The sequence below is a fragment of the Phalacrocorax aristotelis genome, chromosome Z (assembly GCF_949628215.1).
Source record: "Phalacrocorax aristotelis chromosome Z, bGulAri2.1, whole genome shotgun sequence".
NCBI lineage: Eukaryota > Metazoa > Chordata > Aves > Suliformes > Phalacrocoracidae > Phalacrocorax > Phalacrocorax aristotelis.
This window is the reverse complement of record NC_134311.1, coordinates 46,875,859-46,893,130: the sequence shown is the minus strand read 5'-3', so window position 1 is coordinate 46,893,130 and position 17,272 is coordinate 46,875,859. Positions and strand designations below refer to the sequence as shown.

At 36.7% G+C, this 17,272-nt stretch overlaps 1 protein-coding gene across 3 annotated transcripts in view; it reads left to right on the top strand.

The window, feature by feature from the left end:
- CCDC171 (coiled-coil domain containing 171) overlaps positions 1-17,272 on the top strand; it is a 162,743-nt gene that overhangs the window by 2,379 nt on the left and 143,092 nt on the right. For 2 of the 3 annotated variants that reach the window (XM_075078192.1, XM_075078193.1), the window contains exons 2-6: positions 523-694; positions 4,410-4,548; positions 6,577-6,751; positions 9,618-9,799; positions 14,835-14,981. In XM_075078192.1, coding sequence (XP_074934293.1) covers positions 537-694; positions 4,410-4,548; positions 6,577-6,751; positions 9,618-9,799; positions 14,835-14,981 — 801 coding nt within the window. In that variant the 5' untranslated portion in view covers positions 523-536. The remainder of the gene's footprint in view (positions 1-522; positions 695-4,409; positions 4,549-6,576; positions 6,752-9,617; positions 9,800-14,834; positions 14,982-17,272) is intronic. The other variant, XM_075078194.1, reaches the window with a different exon arrangement.

Genomic DNA, 17,272 nt, shown 5'->3' with positions numbered 1-17,272 from the left:
CTTCTAAAGGTGGGCTGAGTTATAGTTCAATTTAATATTCCTCCTTTTTACCCCTAAATATTGCTGATATATCTAATACAGTAAAAATACATTCAAGTAGAAAATTCTAGGTTTGTGAAACAGAAGACTTGCTATGTTAAAAGCTGCTATTAGACAGAAAACCTTGGATATTGACTTACTTAACATCACAGTACATGCACTTATCTCCCTTAGAATTAGTTTGAAGAGAAATTGAGTTTGCAATCCTCTTAGGAGAATAGAGAATGTAGGGGAACAATCTATGCAAATGTAACATTTTGTATTGACATCCTTCTGAAAACCCTGGCAAAAGATATTCCACAAATATTTTTTCGTCTACAATATTCAAGTTTAGTGAACTAGCAGCACAATTCTCTTTGACTAAAACTGATGTCAAATTACAGTTGGTGGTAATTGTTCATATGACGTAGTAACACTGGTAACCGTGTCAACAAATATTTCTTTTATTTTGCTGCCAAATAAACTAAAGCATGTCTCTAACAGGTTTTAATGTTTTTATGATATGGGAAAGAGTAATTTTTGAAGCTTGTCAAGTAAAAGTATATATGGTCGAAGATGATGTTCATCCTTCAGAGTTTATAGACTTAAAAAGCTGCATACTGGCCGTAATGAGTTTGTCCTCTACAGTCAGCTGCGCTGTCACGGAAGCTAAATGGTGAGTTCCACTTCTCTATTTTTAAGTCTAGTAGTGTGGTTCGTGTTTTTGTGTTTTATTTTCTAGCTCCCTGAAATTATGTCATTCAGACTGAAGAAGAACCAGATAGTGTGATACATGCAATCTGTGCCATATCAATATAGTCATTAGGTGAAAAGATTTACTTGGAAGGCGTGCATGCTGGCCATCCGATGAGCAAGAATTCTGACACGACTGTGGGAGACTTGGCTTAAGAGATAGAGGGAGTTCCTGTCTGCAGTTCAGAGCTCTGACCTGGAGCTACAGAAGGGTTTTCTGAATTAGCTGGGGTGACAGAGGGCAGCTTTAAGTCTTGCATGTGGCCCTTATTTTTTATAAGCTGATATCTGCTTGATCTTTGGCGCAAGTAAGCTTCAATTCATTGTGGTTATCTTAGCTGCGAGAGCTATTTGTCACTGTTTAAAGTCCAATTATACAAAACCGCCGATTATATATAGGAACAGCAAAATTCCATGAATATGAACTTTGGTTAGGAAATCAGACTGCAGACTACTCTTCCAGCTGGGCAAGTTTAGCAAGATCCTGCTGCTAGGTAAAACATGAAAGAAAATTTCTCTCTGTTTCACAGTTACTCTACATTTTCTGCCAGATGTGGAAGAAAAGCTAGTGCAAATCTGTTTTTCTGCAATGTTCTATGTTTACTGTAACTAGGTGACTTGTGATTGTGAGTTTAAAGTTTTTGTGTGACAAAAAGTCATTCTGCAATGTAGAACTCAAGAGCTATTTCTCCTTCTTTTATGCTTTCTTGAAGTACTACTAAAAATGGTGTCTTAGATAAAAGCTGTAGTTGATAAAATATGCATTTTTGTTCAAAACCAATGATGAATGAACTATTAATATACGGAAATGGAAGTACAAAGCATTCTCTGAATTCCAGTTAGACTGCAAATCATACATGCTATGAAACTTTCCAGGGATTTTGTGTGTTTTTGTCTTTGATTTAAGCTTCAGAGAACTTTATGCTTGTAGCATTTCTAATATGAACACGTAAGGAAGAATCTCCCACAATACGTAGCATGGAGTTTTCTTAATGTACTGCGTGTGCTGCCAGCACTATGATGATTAAAGAAAATATCACAGAAATAGGAATTCTTAAGGTCAATCTCTACTTTGTTAGAAAACTTCTAAGGTGACAAATAAAACAATGAAGTGGTTAACATAGTAATATTCCCTCTTTTTTGGTTGTGTGGTTTTTTTTAAAGTAGCTGATACAATCTGATTGTATACAAAGAACAAAAATAGAGGTTTCTGCTTTATATTTTTGATTTTTCAGTAATGGCATTGTGAGTTTAGAAGCTGCCCAGAACGTGCTATTTTAAAAAGATGTTTAATGCTTTTTTTATCACCCAGTAATTACTGTTGTGCCTTAATGCTCGTCTTCCATTTCTATAATGTCCCTAATTTGCCATTACTTATGTTTTGTAACTTGTTTGTGGTTTGTTTCCCCCATCCCCTCACTGGTCCAGTTAAACCAAACAGTTAATCACATAGTTAAATTTTCCACTGAGTAAGTTTTATTGTGTAGATAGCTCCATTCTGCTCTTCTTTTGTTTTCTCCTGTATGATTAATAGGGGAGTTGGAAGGAACAGTTTTCTTGAAAGCTGATTGCCCTACCACCCCATGTCATTTACTTAAAGGTTTAAAGGTGGTTTTTCATTTACTTTACAAAAAGTACTCATTGCCTTGCTGCATTCAGGATTCTGTCCATGCAAGAAGTATTAAATATTACCAGGTTTGAAGAACAAAAACGACCTTCCTGCTGCCCACAAACCAACAAAATGGTTACCCTTTCCATAATCCTTGTTTCTTTGCCAGAGTCCTCCCCAGTTTTCAATTTGGGTTCTGTTTTTCTCCCTAAGCTGTGCTTTGCTAACTTTGGTGCTGTCTGGCCTTTAGCTATCTTCAGTTAAGATTGATACTTCTTGCATCATCTCTGAATAAGACGACATGCCTGCCTTTCATCTCTCTTTTCCCCAGCTGCCGAAAAATAAAGGTCTCCCAAACTTCTTATCATGATGTCCACAAACAAGTTTTTATACAGTTTACAGATGTTCTGGCTGTTCAGGTCCTTCTTATCTTATTGCAGTAGCTAAGAGTTGCATAAAATAAAAATATGTGATTTTTACTTACCTTGTTGCTGATCTTTTCCCCTTCCAGTCATGTTGGTTCCTTCAGGTATGGCTCCCAAAGTAAACACTGAAAGCTAATAATGTGCCTGTGTTTTTTTTGCAGTACATTCAGGTTTTAATGATCTTTATATCATACGTTTATTAACTATATAAAATGTGCTAAGTACATGGCACCCTGTGGAACAATTACTGATGACATAAAGTTATTCTGATCTCCTGGATGAAGTCCATCTTGTTTTTAAATGGGAATAGACTTAGTATTTATTAAATTATAAAATATTTATGGGCTGCAGCTAAAAACCTGAAATTTCATCCTTTGTTATCAGTAATGTCTTTAAAGGCAACACTTATTCTAAATTACTGTTCCCCTTCTTGATGACATTTGTGTCTTTTTTGCTAGTCAACTTATGTGAGAAAATATATATCATTAGGTAGAGTTTTCAGTTGTGGAAAATGTTAATAGTGCCTGTGCACAAACCTAGTGGTAAAGTGGTCGGCTTTTATTTAGAAAAAGCAAATAATTAAATCCTGGTGGACTGTCATTTCTGTAATTAATACTTAAGACTTCATGTAGACAAAGGTAAGCTATTTTAGTATTTTCAGTTCTGTGTGAAATGATGCAACTTTGTGGTTAAACTGTAAAGAGAAACATGATTATTTCATACTTAGTGGTCCTGACAACTTGTGCTTTTGTGTGGAGCAACTCATTATTGCAGCCAGTCTTACATAAAATAATGTGAAAAGTTATTTTTAATTCCTGAAATAATTTAGAAGTTGTCCAGTTTGAAGTTAAAATAATTGCACACAAGATTATTAAAGTAGTTTAATTATGTATTTTTATAGTAATTTTTCACTCTACATATAAAAGCTTCTTTTGATTATTTTAATACTGCTTGTGGTGCTCAAGGGCTGATTCTGCTAACTGCCAAGCAGTGGAAATGAAGATACTGGGTATTTTAGAGGACTAGACCTTTAATGTGTATTGTGTTTGTGACCAGTTGCGTGTTTGTAGTTTAAATATATATATCTTTGAAGAAAAAATGTACAGAAGTTGGTTTTGTGTTTTTGGTGGGTTTTTTTGTTTATTTGTTTGTTCCACATATATGCATTTGTTTCATGACAGAGATGGTTTTGAGCTGGTAATCCATGTTAAAATATGAGTCTTTCTGCAGGAGACAAACAAACTTGCTAGTCACTTTACTGTAAGTGATTGGAATGATTTTTTTTAATGCATCCTGAAAGTTTATTGAATCAATAATAAAAATAATGAAAAATAATAAAAAACATGTCATGCTTAATTCAAGTTTGGAAATCCGAAGTGCATATCTGTTTTAAGTTCCTGCTGCTACATCTCTCAATATCTTGCACAATAAGCAATTCTATGTAACCCTTTTTTCAAAGAGCAATATTGTGATGACAACTGTGTGGCATAGTTTTACTTAAGTGAATGTTTAGAACTTTGGGCTACAATCTGATAATTGAAATAAGGGAGCATTAAAACTTAGAAGGAATACTCATGTGTTTTAAAAACATTCATATTTTGCAGCTTACATACCGCCAAATGTGAGACACAGTTACTACAAAATAGCAAGGAATCAGAATTGGACACTGCTGAAGATCTGAGAAGGAAACTCTGTCAAGCTAAAAAAGAAAAATTAGATTTAACCATTAAACACAATCAAGAAGTAAGGACTTTTTTGTTTGATTTATTTTACTCTTAGGAAAAATGTAATCTAATTTCATTAAAATAATACTCTCGCATTGTGTTTGAAAAGCACAGTTGTCTGAAAAATAACAAGGAAGGTGATGCTGTACCGACCTCTCATACCTGTTCATAGGAACTCTTAGCACCTCTTCTGATATTGTTAAAGTTGCACCAAGCAGAGTGCAAATTTTCTGCTGGGAAAGGAGCCTCTGCCACTACCAGTGGTTTGTTAGATAGAATTGCCTGGTGACCCAAGTAAATAAAAACCACAGCTATAATCCAGCCTCATAAAAAGATCTTATTTAGTTCTTACTTATATCCTTTTGCAGGGTATTAGAGTATCATTTTAATTCTGCAGAAATAATTTGCAACTCATAAACCTAGTACAGTATTTTTCTGTGTGTGTACACCAAATCCAGCTAGGATATCCTTTAGTGGTCTTGCAGAGTCTCAGCTTGTGCGAACTTGTGGTTTTCAATAACTATAACAATGTATAACGTACAAATGTGGTGACATGTTTGTCAATAACATCATGCTTTTAATGAGAACTTCATTCATAGGGAAATAATTTACTCACATTACAAAGGTTTTCCCTGATGCTGTTGGAGCAAACTAGTATTGAACTGAAGTAGTAGGAAAATAATTAATTTTATCTTTAGGTTGACTGTCAGCTTTCACAGTAGTATACGTAAGGAAAGGTGAGCACAGAGTAGAGCAGTAGTTGTAATTGGCTTCAGATTTGTTGCTACTAGGGACACTTCCTGCACTTGTTAATGCCAATGTGACAGCTGATGTTCTGGCTTAAACTCTGCTGGTGCAGAGATATTATTACTACTATTGGTAAAAATTTTGCTCTTAGCAGTTTGCGAGAGGCAGTTGAGGTAGGTGTTCATTCAGCTGTTTCAGGCTAAATCCAGCCTATAAACCAAGTTTGATGTTCCATATCCATTTATTATTACAATATGTGTACTCAGATTAAGAGATTCCTGCTTTTCCCACAAGGACTTGCTCTTGTGCTGCAGTTAATTTGTTATTTTCCCATTACCCTATCAACTGGTGTGGTTCTATAAAATGGATCCCTGGAATTATCTGGATTTGAAAAACAAACAAACCAACCACACCTTACATTGAGAATTTGAAAGCTGGGTGTGTGTAAGGATCCTCTGCACTGTTTTGCTGGTGTGGTTTGCACCACAAAGTCAGAGTGTATTTTAAGTACATAAACTGCTTGAGAGACTGGGGTTTTTTTCCCTATCTATTTACTGTATAGTTACAGATAATGGAAATGCTCAAGTTACTGACACATGATATTTTTGAAGGGGCTACTTCGTAGATGTTCTGAAGAAATGTATATTTTACTTTCTACCTTCTTGTGTTGAAATAGCTTGACCTTGATTTTCTGGACCCAGTTTTTGGCAGCAATGGCTAGAACATGTTTCTTATCTGGATAAGATCACATTTTGAAGCATTTTTCATTCTTAGTTTGTTGTCTCTTAAATTTAATAGCATTCTATTTGTCTATTGAACATTATTGGACTGAATTTTATGTTCATACATATACTTGGGAGCCATTAGATGTTTGATAGTCTAGCATCCCAACATGACTGTTTTTCTAAGCATTAAATTAAACAAAGTTACCAGAAAATTGCCTATGGAATATAACATTTCTGTTGCTGCAATTTTTCCTATGAGGTGCAGGAAGATGACAGTATTATGATTTTTATTTTCTTAAGGTAGTGTATTTTTAGAAAAATGAAGATGTATGTTTAAGGTACATGAAATTCGTCTAGGAATAGGAACAATTTGCATAAAAACCAGTAAAAGTACTTAGAATCTGCATAAATGTGCATTTGCAAGACTATATTTCAAATTCAAGTGAAATAGAAGGCAGCTGTAAATGCAGTTCAAAATATCATTAAAAAATATTTTATAGGCGTATTTCTGTAACTTGTTGCATTTTTGCAAAGGAGCATTGCTGCCAGTTTTCTGAAACAAATTTATGTTCTAGCTGTCCGACTATGAAAGCCAGATAGTCAGATTGCGGTCAGAAATTGAGAAAGGAGAGGCTGTTCGACAAAGTCTGGAGTATGAATTGGCAATTGCCAGAAAAGATGCTCGTCTGAAAACATATGCTGCAGAAGAGGAATTAAGTGATGCAAAAACCAAACTCTTGGAACTGCAAGGTAAGTTTCAAAAGAACAAACATGGAACAAAGGCTAAACCAGTTTCAAGTCAGGAATACAAATGAGAAGCAGTGACTTAATTAAATTTTCTAGTTATTGTTGTTTTTCTTGGATCTCTCTTACCTTTCCCATTTCTTATCCATCTGCTTTTGTAAACTCTTTTGAGTTTACAAAACTCTTGCTGTCTAATGTGTGAATTAAAACTAACCTGCTAAACCTATGAACCCTTTTTGTCTTGTTCCTCACCTTCTGTGTTCCCTTTTTCAGTGCTGTCCTTGTACAGAATTGTAATTATGTTGGCTGTCTCCACATCCTGGTTATCACTGTCCAACAGTTCTTCCTTTTCCATTTCAGGGAAAACAAGAAAAGAAAAAGTCCATTCCTGTTCATTTGTTTACAGTATTTCGAACAACTTTTTTTCCAGAAGTTCCATTATACTGTTTGTTTCTTTCTTTTCAGAGGTTTCAAGCTTTTAATTGCTCATGTATGGTTTCTTCTCATCATCCTTGTTTCTCTTTTTATAGGTAATGGAACATGTATGTTGTGACAGTAGCATGTGGAAGGGAAAGTTTTTACCTAGACTTTTTTTCCTACTAGTTTTATATTCAGAAACTCAGATTTCTTTGATCCTTCTCCTCCATCTCCTCCAGAGAGATATTTCTCATTCTTAGAAGTAAGTGAGGTGCATTTTAATTACCTAAGTAAGGATAATACCTTTTTAACCTTGCACCGGAGATGCATTTATGAGCTTGCTGAACCTTTGATGTTCCATGAAGAGTTTAGAGCACTCCTCGTGGAGATTTTGTCCTTCCAAGAATAGAAGGAGTCTCCGAAACTTGCACGTACTTAAAGTACCGGGTGTTTTTAAGATAATTCGAAAGCTGAACTTCTCACTCCTTTGGAGAACACACATACACACCAAAAATCCACTTATGGATTACAAACTGGAAGAAGCCATTTTTTTTCCCTTTGGAAATTCCCCTGTGATTGCAAGCTGAAGACTTGAACTACTAGTTTCTTATTTAGAGGAAAGCTGTGTTGCTTCCTGTGCACGTTTAGTTCACTGCTAGTTTGTTTGCCACTTTAGATGTGAGGAGTGTGTGTCTGTATTTTAAAGTACTTTTAAATCTCGTTTTGTGATTCCATGATTTAGAAAACTCATTGGCTGCTGTCGGGCACAGCTGGCTGGTGGTGGTGGTGGCTTTGGGTCTGCAGGGCAACCAGTGCAGGAGGAAAGAGGTCTGGGTCTGCTCAGAGTGGGGCCCAGCCAGCTCCGCAGCAGGCAAATCCACCCACCACTGCATGCCAAACTGCCCACCAGGGAGTACATGATGCTGCTGCCAAAACTTGTTTCAGAAAGGGTAGTAAATGCTGAGCAGAAGAGAAAAAGGAGAGGAAGAGAAGAAGCAGCAGGAGAGACAGGAACATAGCAGCAGACTGAGGAGGGGCTGGGGCCAAAGTATGACCACCCGGCAGGCACCAAGAGGCAGGACTCAAAAGGGACCATTGCTGATGGAGCGACCACAGTACAGTGACCCCAGTGTGCTGTGCTGCCTGTCACCCCCCTGAAGGGACTGGAGTAATGTGTGCTGGGGTCTAGAGAACAAAAATGGGTAGGAGAGGTTTTGCAGAGGCAAGGAATGGTTTCCTAAATATATGTATGTGTGTGTGTGTGAGTTTCTTTCAATACCAGAATCAGTAATTAGAATTCAGTTAACTGATAGTTGGAATAGTTGGGTAGTTGTCTGGAATTCCTCAAACCATTTTTTTTTTCCTGACAGGTGCCAAAGAAGTCAAATCATCATGGTGTTGCTTCTCAATTCTTCTGCAGTTTATAACTTACCGCTTGTTTTCCCTGGTCACGTGGAACCTTCCTCACCTCATTTGGTGTTTTGATGTGACCCTGACTTAGATCCTTGGACAGTAGGCTTCATTTGTGGCTTGTCCTCTTTAGTATTTCCTCCAAATTGTTTTTCTGCTGTTCTTAATGAGACTTGACCTTTGCTGCCTGACAGTCCTTTCCCGTCACTGTGTCTTAATGTGCCTCTTCCTTGTCTCCTTCTCTGACGGGGAATAAATTTCAGAAAACTGGGATGGATTTGAAATAAAAATGTGTTAGAAAGTGGCGATCACTTAAATGCTAATGTGGCTAGTTGTATTCAGCAAAATGAAAAGCTGAAACAAAGTATTTTCATTTGAAAGCCAGTTTGTAAAATAAAGCAAAGTTCCTAGTTGAACTGCTTAAATTAAATAGGTGGAGGTGATGAAGCTTTACATGGCATTTAAACTTTTGTAGAAGAGTATAGCAATGTTCCCCTATCTCAGGGAATTTACTGGGCTGAGGATTTAAATCTCTTGAGCAGTTTGAAATTTCCTTGGAAAAGCTGAGCCTTTGCTCACTAGCCAACTGCCTTAGGTTTTCTTATAGTGCCTTTCAGGGAGCAGGTGCCTATCTCAACTGTCACTTAAACAGAGCTCAAAATTAATTGATACAGACTATTGCCTATATCAAATAGATATTTGGAATTAAGCTGGCCAAATGTTGTAGAAATCAGAAATTAATTCCTCCAGGCTATAGAGACCTCACCTGAAAGAGTTATCTCAAGTTTTTATGCTTTTCCAAGAGGAGAGGAGTTTTAGTTTATAAAAATTTCTAAAGCATTCCTATGTCCCTGTGTGAAAGATGCTATAGGAACACAAAACTTGATTTTTTTCTTTGTAGTGAAGACGGTGCTCTCAGGTGCTGGAAGTGTTAATATTCGTGTTCCACAATATACAGAAGAACTGATGATCACTATACATTTTTTCTGAGCATGCTTTGCAGTGCTACTTGTCGTCTTTCTTTCTCTTTTTCTGTAAACAACAGTACTGAATGAAAAACTTCAGCAGAAACTGGCAGAGACTGAAAAAACGTTTCATATTGCTCAGCAGAAGTGGAAAGAACAACAGCAAAGACTTGCAAGTGAGAGGGATGATATCCGCAGAATTTGCAACAGTGAATATGAATTGGTTCTTAAGGAAAAAACTAAACTAGAAAGTGTTTTGCAGGTATGATGTATCAATAGTTGGAAACTTGCATGAGATGATGCTGGAACTTTTTTGGTGCGAAGTGGGTGGTGGGTTGGGGTTTTTCTGGTTTAGGGAAAAAAGTCCCCCAAATAGCTAAATACTGCAGAATATTTCTGAAGAATAGTGTTTTATAAAGTAACACTTAGTGTGTAACAGTCTTTCTTGTTGTGATGGATTGTGTTCTGCCTGATTTTTCTTGGTAAACACCTAAACCAGGTTACCAGTGCACAGTGGTAGTAAGGCATATGAGTGCTGTTGTGCAAAGCTGAGTTAGTAAAATCAGGGGCACCCGACACCTAGTTTCTGACTTTATTCATTCTTACCTCCCCAGCCTGATGTCTAATAGCCTGTGAAGTTGAAAATCATTTGTATACTACGAAGACTGCACACTGTCAGAGAACCCAAGTAGTGATAATGGGCTTTCCAGCTGTGCATTATACATTATTCACTCCATGCCACAGACAAAAATGACTGTTGTTGAAATTCTGCTGTTTTGTTAGATAAAAATAATTTAATACTAAGAGATGGCCTTATAACCTGTTTAGACTGTGGGCCTTTATTCTTCAGATAATTAATTTCATTGTATTTCATGAAAAAAGTAATTTTCAAAGCTGATTCACACTGGTATGCATAAATCCCATAGATGTTACATGTGTAAAAAAGTAATAAAATATAAACTTTTTTACACTTTTTTTATACAGTCAAGGTACTAAAAACTTAATTATGTTGCAAAGACAGTATTATGGTGTGGCAGTGCTGAGTTAACATACCCACTTTTTCATGTTCCACAGGGACACAAACAATTACACAACTATAATAAATTTAGTCTTCTTAATTGACAATTGAATTTCCTTATATCTTAGCAATGTAATAACAGCATCTGAGGAAAATTGAGAATGTATTCAGCTATAGTTATCCTTCATGCTTTTAAAGAAGTGTAGTGCAGAGGCTCCGTTAAGGCTGATATCCATTTACTCATATGTATGACATATGCAGAGAACAGATTGCTACTAAAAGATTCACTTTCTTCTATTCAGCGAGACTTTTTTGTTTTTTATATTCCTATTTTCTTCTTTTATAGCTCCCTTTAAGATGTGGCACACTTGACTCAGTTGGTCTGGGCATTGGTCAAGCAGTAGAAAATTAGCCCTGCTTTCTTCCCACGCAGTCAGCTCCAAGCCTGGGACAGGGCCAGACAGTCTTCCCAAATGGCACAAAATAATCCTTACCTGGCAGCTTGACAGTGACGTTCTGACAGCAAACCTGCCTGTTCTACTGCATTATGGTGCTGTTGGTCGGATTCTGTATTTCACCTGTAGGAGCAGCTCTTAGAAAAATGGGGCAGACAGTATCCCTTAATTATGTCTATTCCAAAAGTACTGTGTACTGACTCTTTAGCTGTTTGTTTGAAGGCAAAATCTGGAGAGAGAGGTGCAATAATGAGACCTGAAGTAGAAATCAAGTAGTGTGTGGATACGTGGTATTTCTGTGCGTGGGCTACAACAGGAGTTGCACAGGAGGAGCCCCAACTGTGTAGATGGATCCCACTGAACTGGATTTTCTCTGAATGAACGACAAAAAGGAAATTCCTCTTCCCAGTAGTTTTGTGGATATGTTGAACAGTGCTTTGAAGGAACAGTTAGGAGAACCGTAAAGGAACGGCTAAACAAACAAAACAAAATGAGAGAAAGCCAATTAAAGAAGTTTCAGAGAATAATATATGAGCTGATTGACAGGTAACACCCTAAGATCCTTCTCAAACCAGCAGAGACATGATTCAGTTTTCATTCCGAGTCGATGCTTAAAAAAGTAGGGTTAGGTATAAGCTATGAAGAAACCTATTTTTAGATACAGTTTTCTTTTTTGATTTGCCAGGTGGAGCAGGCTTAGAGTGGAGGTTTGGTCCTGAGTTCTGTCTAACGGTAGGCTGAGTCAGGTTGAGGAGGCTTTGGAATAGACTTGTCTTCTGTTCTGTGCAGTGTTTTGTAGAAGCCACATTCAGTAAGTTTAGTACTCTATAAACAGAGCAATGTTGGAGAGGTACACTCTCAAGGGATGCTTGGCCTCAGATCAAAAGGAGCAGTGGATTGCTTGGGACATTGTGTTATCTGTCAAAGGATGTATATTCAGAAGTAAAGGTGGTCTGCAGAAGCAAGTGTGTAGTTGCTAAATGTATTAAAGCTAGAAAATTGTTTACTCCTAAGGTAAATGTGATTCACTACTAGGTATCAACTCCTAACCTGCTTTCCATAGTAAAAATGTTCTATTTTCCCACTTTGCTTTTTTAGCTGTTCTCCTGCCCATCACCCTAGTTATAGGTTTTATGTATAGTTATAAAATTCCAGCAAATTAAAAATACATAAATAAATGTCAAAAATGGACTTGACTGCCTTAGTTGTTGCTTGAAAGCTTAATTGATTTAAACTTGGCAGATAAATGTCAGAAGGGTGTGGGTTTATAAATTATGACTTCAGATGTGTTCCAGTCTTTTGCATTGTGTATTTACAGGCCTGTTTTAAATACTTTCATAGTTATTCTGAGTTATGAAATGAAAGCTGGATAAAGGTGATCTAATTTTGGACTTAATACGTACATAGAGATGAGACTTTAAAGCATGTATGCAAATCCTGGTTGGAAAAGCTGCTCTTTATGGACTGTAATTCTGAATTTGGCTATGAAAATGCTGAGGTAGGCATGGAAATGAAGTGAACTTAACCTACGGAAATGTGTCTCTAAGATATGGAGGGAAGTAATCCTCTCTGCTTTTGAACAGGTTTGTAGTGTGCTCTGTTGGGTGTGCTTAGCATGCCATCCACTTCATAATAGAAATTGTAGTTCAATAGTCAGTGCAATAGCATCACCTTGTGGTTAGTCAGAATATAATCTTCCTTCACAGAAGCACTCAATTTTTTTCTTAGACTGCTTGTCAAATCATGTTGTTTATATACCCGTTTTAAAAAAAATCAGTTATGTGTTTCATAAGCAGATATATATATAGTAAGTGTGTATGTGACATGCACGTATGCACATACAGTGTTTTTTTTTTTTTTTTTTTTTTGTTAACATGGTGAAGTATGTTTCTCTTTGAATCTTCTAAGTGCAAGTGACTGCTGGGGTAGCCTTGAACAGTTTCATACCAAGTCTGAAAAGTTTGGAGAATTCTTCAATGTTCTGAAATCCTATAACTCGTGTTGATTTGTATAACAAGATTTACATATTCAAAGTCTGATTAATGTTACCTACGTTTCCAGTATAAAATGTTTTTAACTCTTGATGTAGTGTTTTGCAGCAAACTGTGTATTGCTTATTTCATGAGTTTTTCCTGTCTCACATTTCCTAATGTCTGGAAGGTATACCTGAGGAGATCACTATCTCCATGTCTTTCGGGTGTGGAGAGAGTGGGAGTAGTTGTATACTTCTATAAAATATGGTTAAAAATTTGTCTTTAGCATGCTGATGGGAAGCAACTTGGACATTGGCTTGATATTACAGGCAAAGTTAAGGGATTAACTTAAATTTACACCATTTCTAGGTATACTACTATTGCAATATTTTGATTTACTGAGGTTCCCATTTTTTTCTTCATGTGTGTTTCTCATGCATGCTCTGTGTTATCTTTTCAGAGGATGCAAAAAACCTGTGCCTTAGTGCCTGCGCATGACAGAAGACAGAAAATAAACCATTTTTTCAGTTACTAATTGGTAACACTTAGCACTAGTACAGTTGTGATTCCCTTCTTGAATCATTTGATTTCCTACTGAACCACCAATTATGTTTGGCCCAAACTTTCTACCTTCAGTCTGGAGGAACTTCTAGAAATAATTTTCCAAACTTTGGAAAAAACCTCATATTTCTTTGATCTTCATGTATAAACATGGTTCTGTCAGACTTCAATCTTATGAAGAATCATTCTGTATGAATAATTAATTTTCTCCTCTTCCTCCCTGCTCTGCAGATGCCTCATGATTAATAATTTCTAGGAACAAGATTATGTTATGTTAGGGTAATAGCAGAATTTGCAGACCAACTGGTTTATTTTCACAAAATGTCTCTTGCCATGATATTGAATAGGAATAAATGAACAGGACTTATTGTAATCTTTCTGTGTTTTGCACAGAAGGTCATTTTAACAAATTGGGTCCCCAAAGGTCCTCCAACTAAATCACTGGATTTATAGCTTGTTTCTCATGCTAGTTACAGAAAAGCTTATTCCTGTCCACTAGACCAAAGCTATTCTTTTTGAGACTTCTGGGATCTCCAGCTTAAGTATGCGCTAGACAACTGGGGGTTCATTATTTGGCTACTTTCCTCCAAGCCTGGTGTGCTGTGAATGTGGATTTTATAACAGTGGCTCCACAGAGCTGCCAAGGCCAGTAGTGTTAGTAATTATCCCAGCCTGTAGCTTGGTTCAACTTCTGAATGCAGAAATTGAAGTAGGAAACAGCTTGGTTATTTTATTCTGAGAACTTCGTAGTTCATGTAGATAATTTTTTAAAGTAGTTCAGTTTCTAGACAGAAGAAGGTATTTCTCAGCACAGCAGAAATGAAGATTATCTAGTCTATGGGAGTAACTATTTGTAAAAGTGTCTAATTTGATTTCAAGTTCTAATAGTTAAAGTCAGAACAAGATAGAACTACTATCCCTATGTATCATTTTGTCAAATCCACTTAACTGTTTCCCTCTGCAGCATTGCCATTGAGCTGGGAGAGAAGAGATTGGAAGAGCAGCCTGTACTCTTTAGAGTGTAAGATTTCCCATGGGGAATTGGCTCTGATCTTACTATTACCACAAATGTCATGTCCATAGTGATTTTTGAACCAAAACATTTTACCTGGTAGCAAATGAAGAGCATGTCTACTGTTGAGTAAATGGTTCTGTTGATACGTGCTAACATGTTAGATTTTAATAACCTGTTCTAATGCAGTCTCCATTCACACATTATTCCTCTTTTGAACTCTTTACTATAACACTTTATTTTAGGAAAAGTATGTCTTAATCCTTTATTTTTTCTAGGAGCAGAATAATGCACTGCAAAATCTACACAAGAAAATGAAGGATGTGGAGGTGGAACACAATGGCTGTACTGAGCTGCTGAGGCGCCAGGCCAATGAACTTGAATATAGCACTGAACGAGAGGAGCAGCTTAAAAAAGACCTTGAAGTAAGGCTAATGGAATGTTGCTGTTAGTCTCAACAAGTGCTGACACTCTGATCAATTTCATTTTTGAGGGCTGGAACCTCCCAGTTAGGCTGTGAATTGTATGTACTGGATTAACGAAATGTTGAACATCTGTTTTGCAGAAAAGGCTGAACAGGTGAATGCCATTTGCACTGTGTGCCTGACTTGAGAGTGGTGTTTGAACAGCAGATAGGAAAATGTTTATGTAAGCGTGAAAACAAGGCTAACTTTACTTTAGGAAATCTGTACGTTTCTCTAACCTCTTAGTTTGTCTATCTTCTGATCTTTTTGGCTTAAGAACAGGTTTTCAGAATTAGTGAATTTGTGATGGAGAAACTACTGGAGCTGAGAAAATCATCAGATGTTGTGCTAGGCAGATAGAATAGCATAATGGAGGATCACAGGGGTCGTATGGCAGCCTGTTCATATCTAGGCTTAATTGATACAGGTAGTTTTAGTTTGCCTGTCTCTTGAGTGACACTCGGTGCTGAGAAGTGTCAAGTCTTCAAGACTAGTACCTTGTAAATATACCTCTTCTGCTAAACTGCTAGTTCTCTCCTAAGTTTCAACAGTGTTTGTCCACTGATAGACTTTGTAGTGACTGTGTTATCTGTATGTACAATCTCATCCAAAACTTTCTTGGTGGAACGTTTGTCACTGCAGAAAAGCACAGTGAACGGATGGTTCTTTATCCTGATATAAGGTTTTACCAAAGGCATCTTTAAATATTTTCTGCAGTGAATTTTAGAGAATTGGCACTTGCAGGATATTGGGAGCCCTTAAAGGAATAAGTGACAAACAGTTTTCAGCTGTGTTTATTCTCTGTTATTTTTCCCTTAAAGGCAAAAGAAGTGTTTAAAGCATTGATTGCTAGGTAGGTAGAGCCCTACATTATAGATGAATTACAAAAGAAAATTCCTGCAGGGAAGATCAAAGCTCATCAACAAAAAACACTGACTTATTGACCAAACTGGTAGGCTTTTGTGCCCTCAGAGGGATCTACAGGAAATCTATTGCCAGGTATTGTGAGCTGCACGCATTGGCCTAGACAGTATTACCTTCAGTTAGAAAGTGCTGCGTACTGTGAAGTTCCAACAGCCCTTTTAAAAACAAAGATTTTTTTCTTCCAAGAACTTGAATGAGGGCTTTTTTTGTGACTTCATGGCTTTTAATATATTAACATAGGAATAATGAGCTAAAAGGAGGAGCAAATTATTTATCTTTCTGAATATTTTGATTGGGTGTACTTGCCGTCTGTAAATTTGAAAAGGAAGCACTCAGTTCCGTGAAAATGTATAACTGCTATGCCCTGGAGATTTTTTTTCAGGGAATGCTATCCATTAACCACAATCAGCTAAGATATTTTCATTGCTACTTAATTTTTACTGAATTCTTTTATCTTATTGAATCTCTTAATAATGTCATGAGAAAACAACATATTCAGACTACAGAAAAATCAGTCTTGAGGTACTTGTACCTATTTAAGCAGTGATTAAGGAAAGTAAGTGATGAAACCTCTTGCATTTGTAAGTCTAAGCAAATTAGCACAAGTCCCTGTGAATTTAAAAAAAAAGTCTGAGTTAGACTGCAATGCATATGCTTTAGTCAGCTTGCATCTCACTTTACCATCTCAAAAGTAAATTGCATGTGTGTAAGTGTCTGAAAGGGCATACAATAATAACTTACCATTTCTATACTTGAAGTCAAAGAGAGATTAACAAAGAGGCATCTCTGAAAATACCATTATTCTTTAAGAAACAAAAGCACTAGATATTTTAAGTTTTCAGTATTGATTACTGTAGGTGGTATTGATTACAGTAGACTTTGTACTGGATAGTGGACTCAAACTCCAGAGTTTGTGACAACAGCATAATCTGCATCTTGCAACGTAACAGTACTCTGCATCACCATTTGTGGAGCAAAATGTGTTCTGCCTTTTCTGTGGTCATGAAAGGCTGCAAGAATCTCAAGTTCAAAATTCAGGTTAATAAAATCTATTTTAAGCTGCTCTCTCACCCATAATCCTTTCCCAAAAGACAATATACTAAGGAACAGTTTAGTATTAACAAAGTTTGAAATCTAATTACAACTTTGATTTGTAAATTTGTCATTCCTCTTCCTCTTTTACCCTCTGGTGCTCAGTCAGGCAGAGGTATTATCTGTCCTTCATGCTGAAGCAGAGTGGAAAGACCTCAACCAAAGGGACTCGATAAGCTGCTCTTCACCTTTATAGCACAGTTATTGGAACTTTGGTCTTGAAGGCTGTAAGGGAA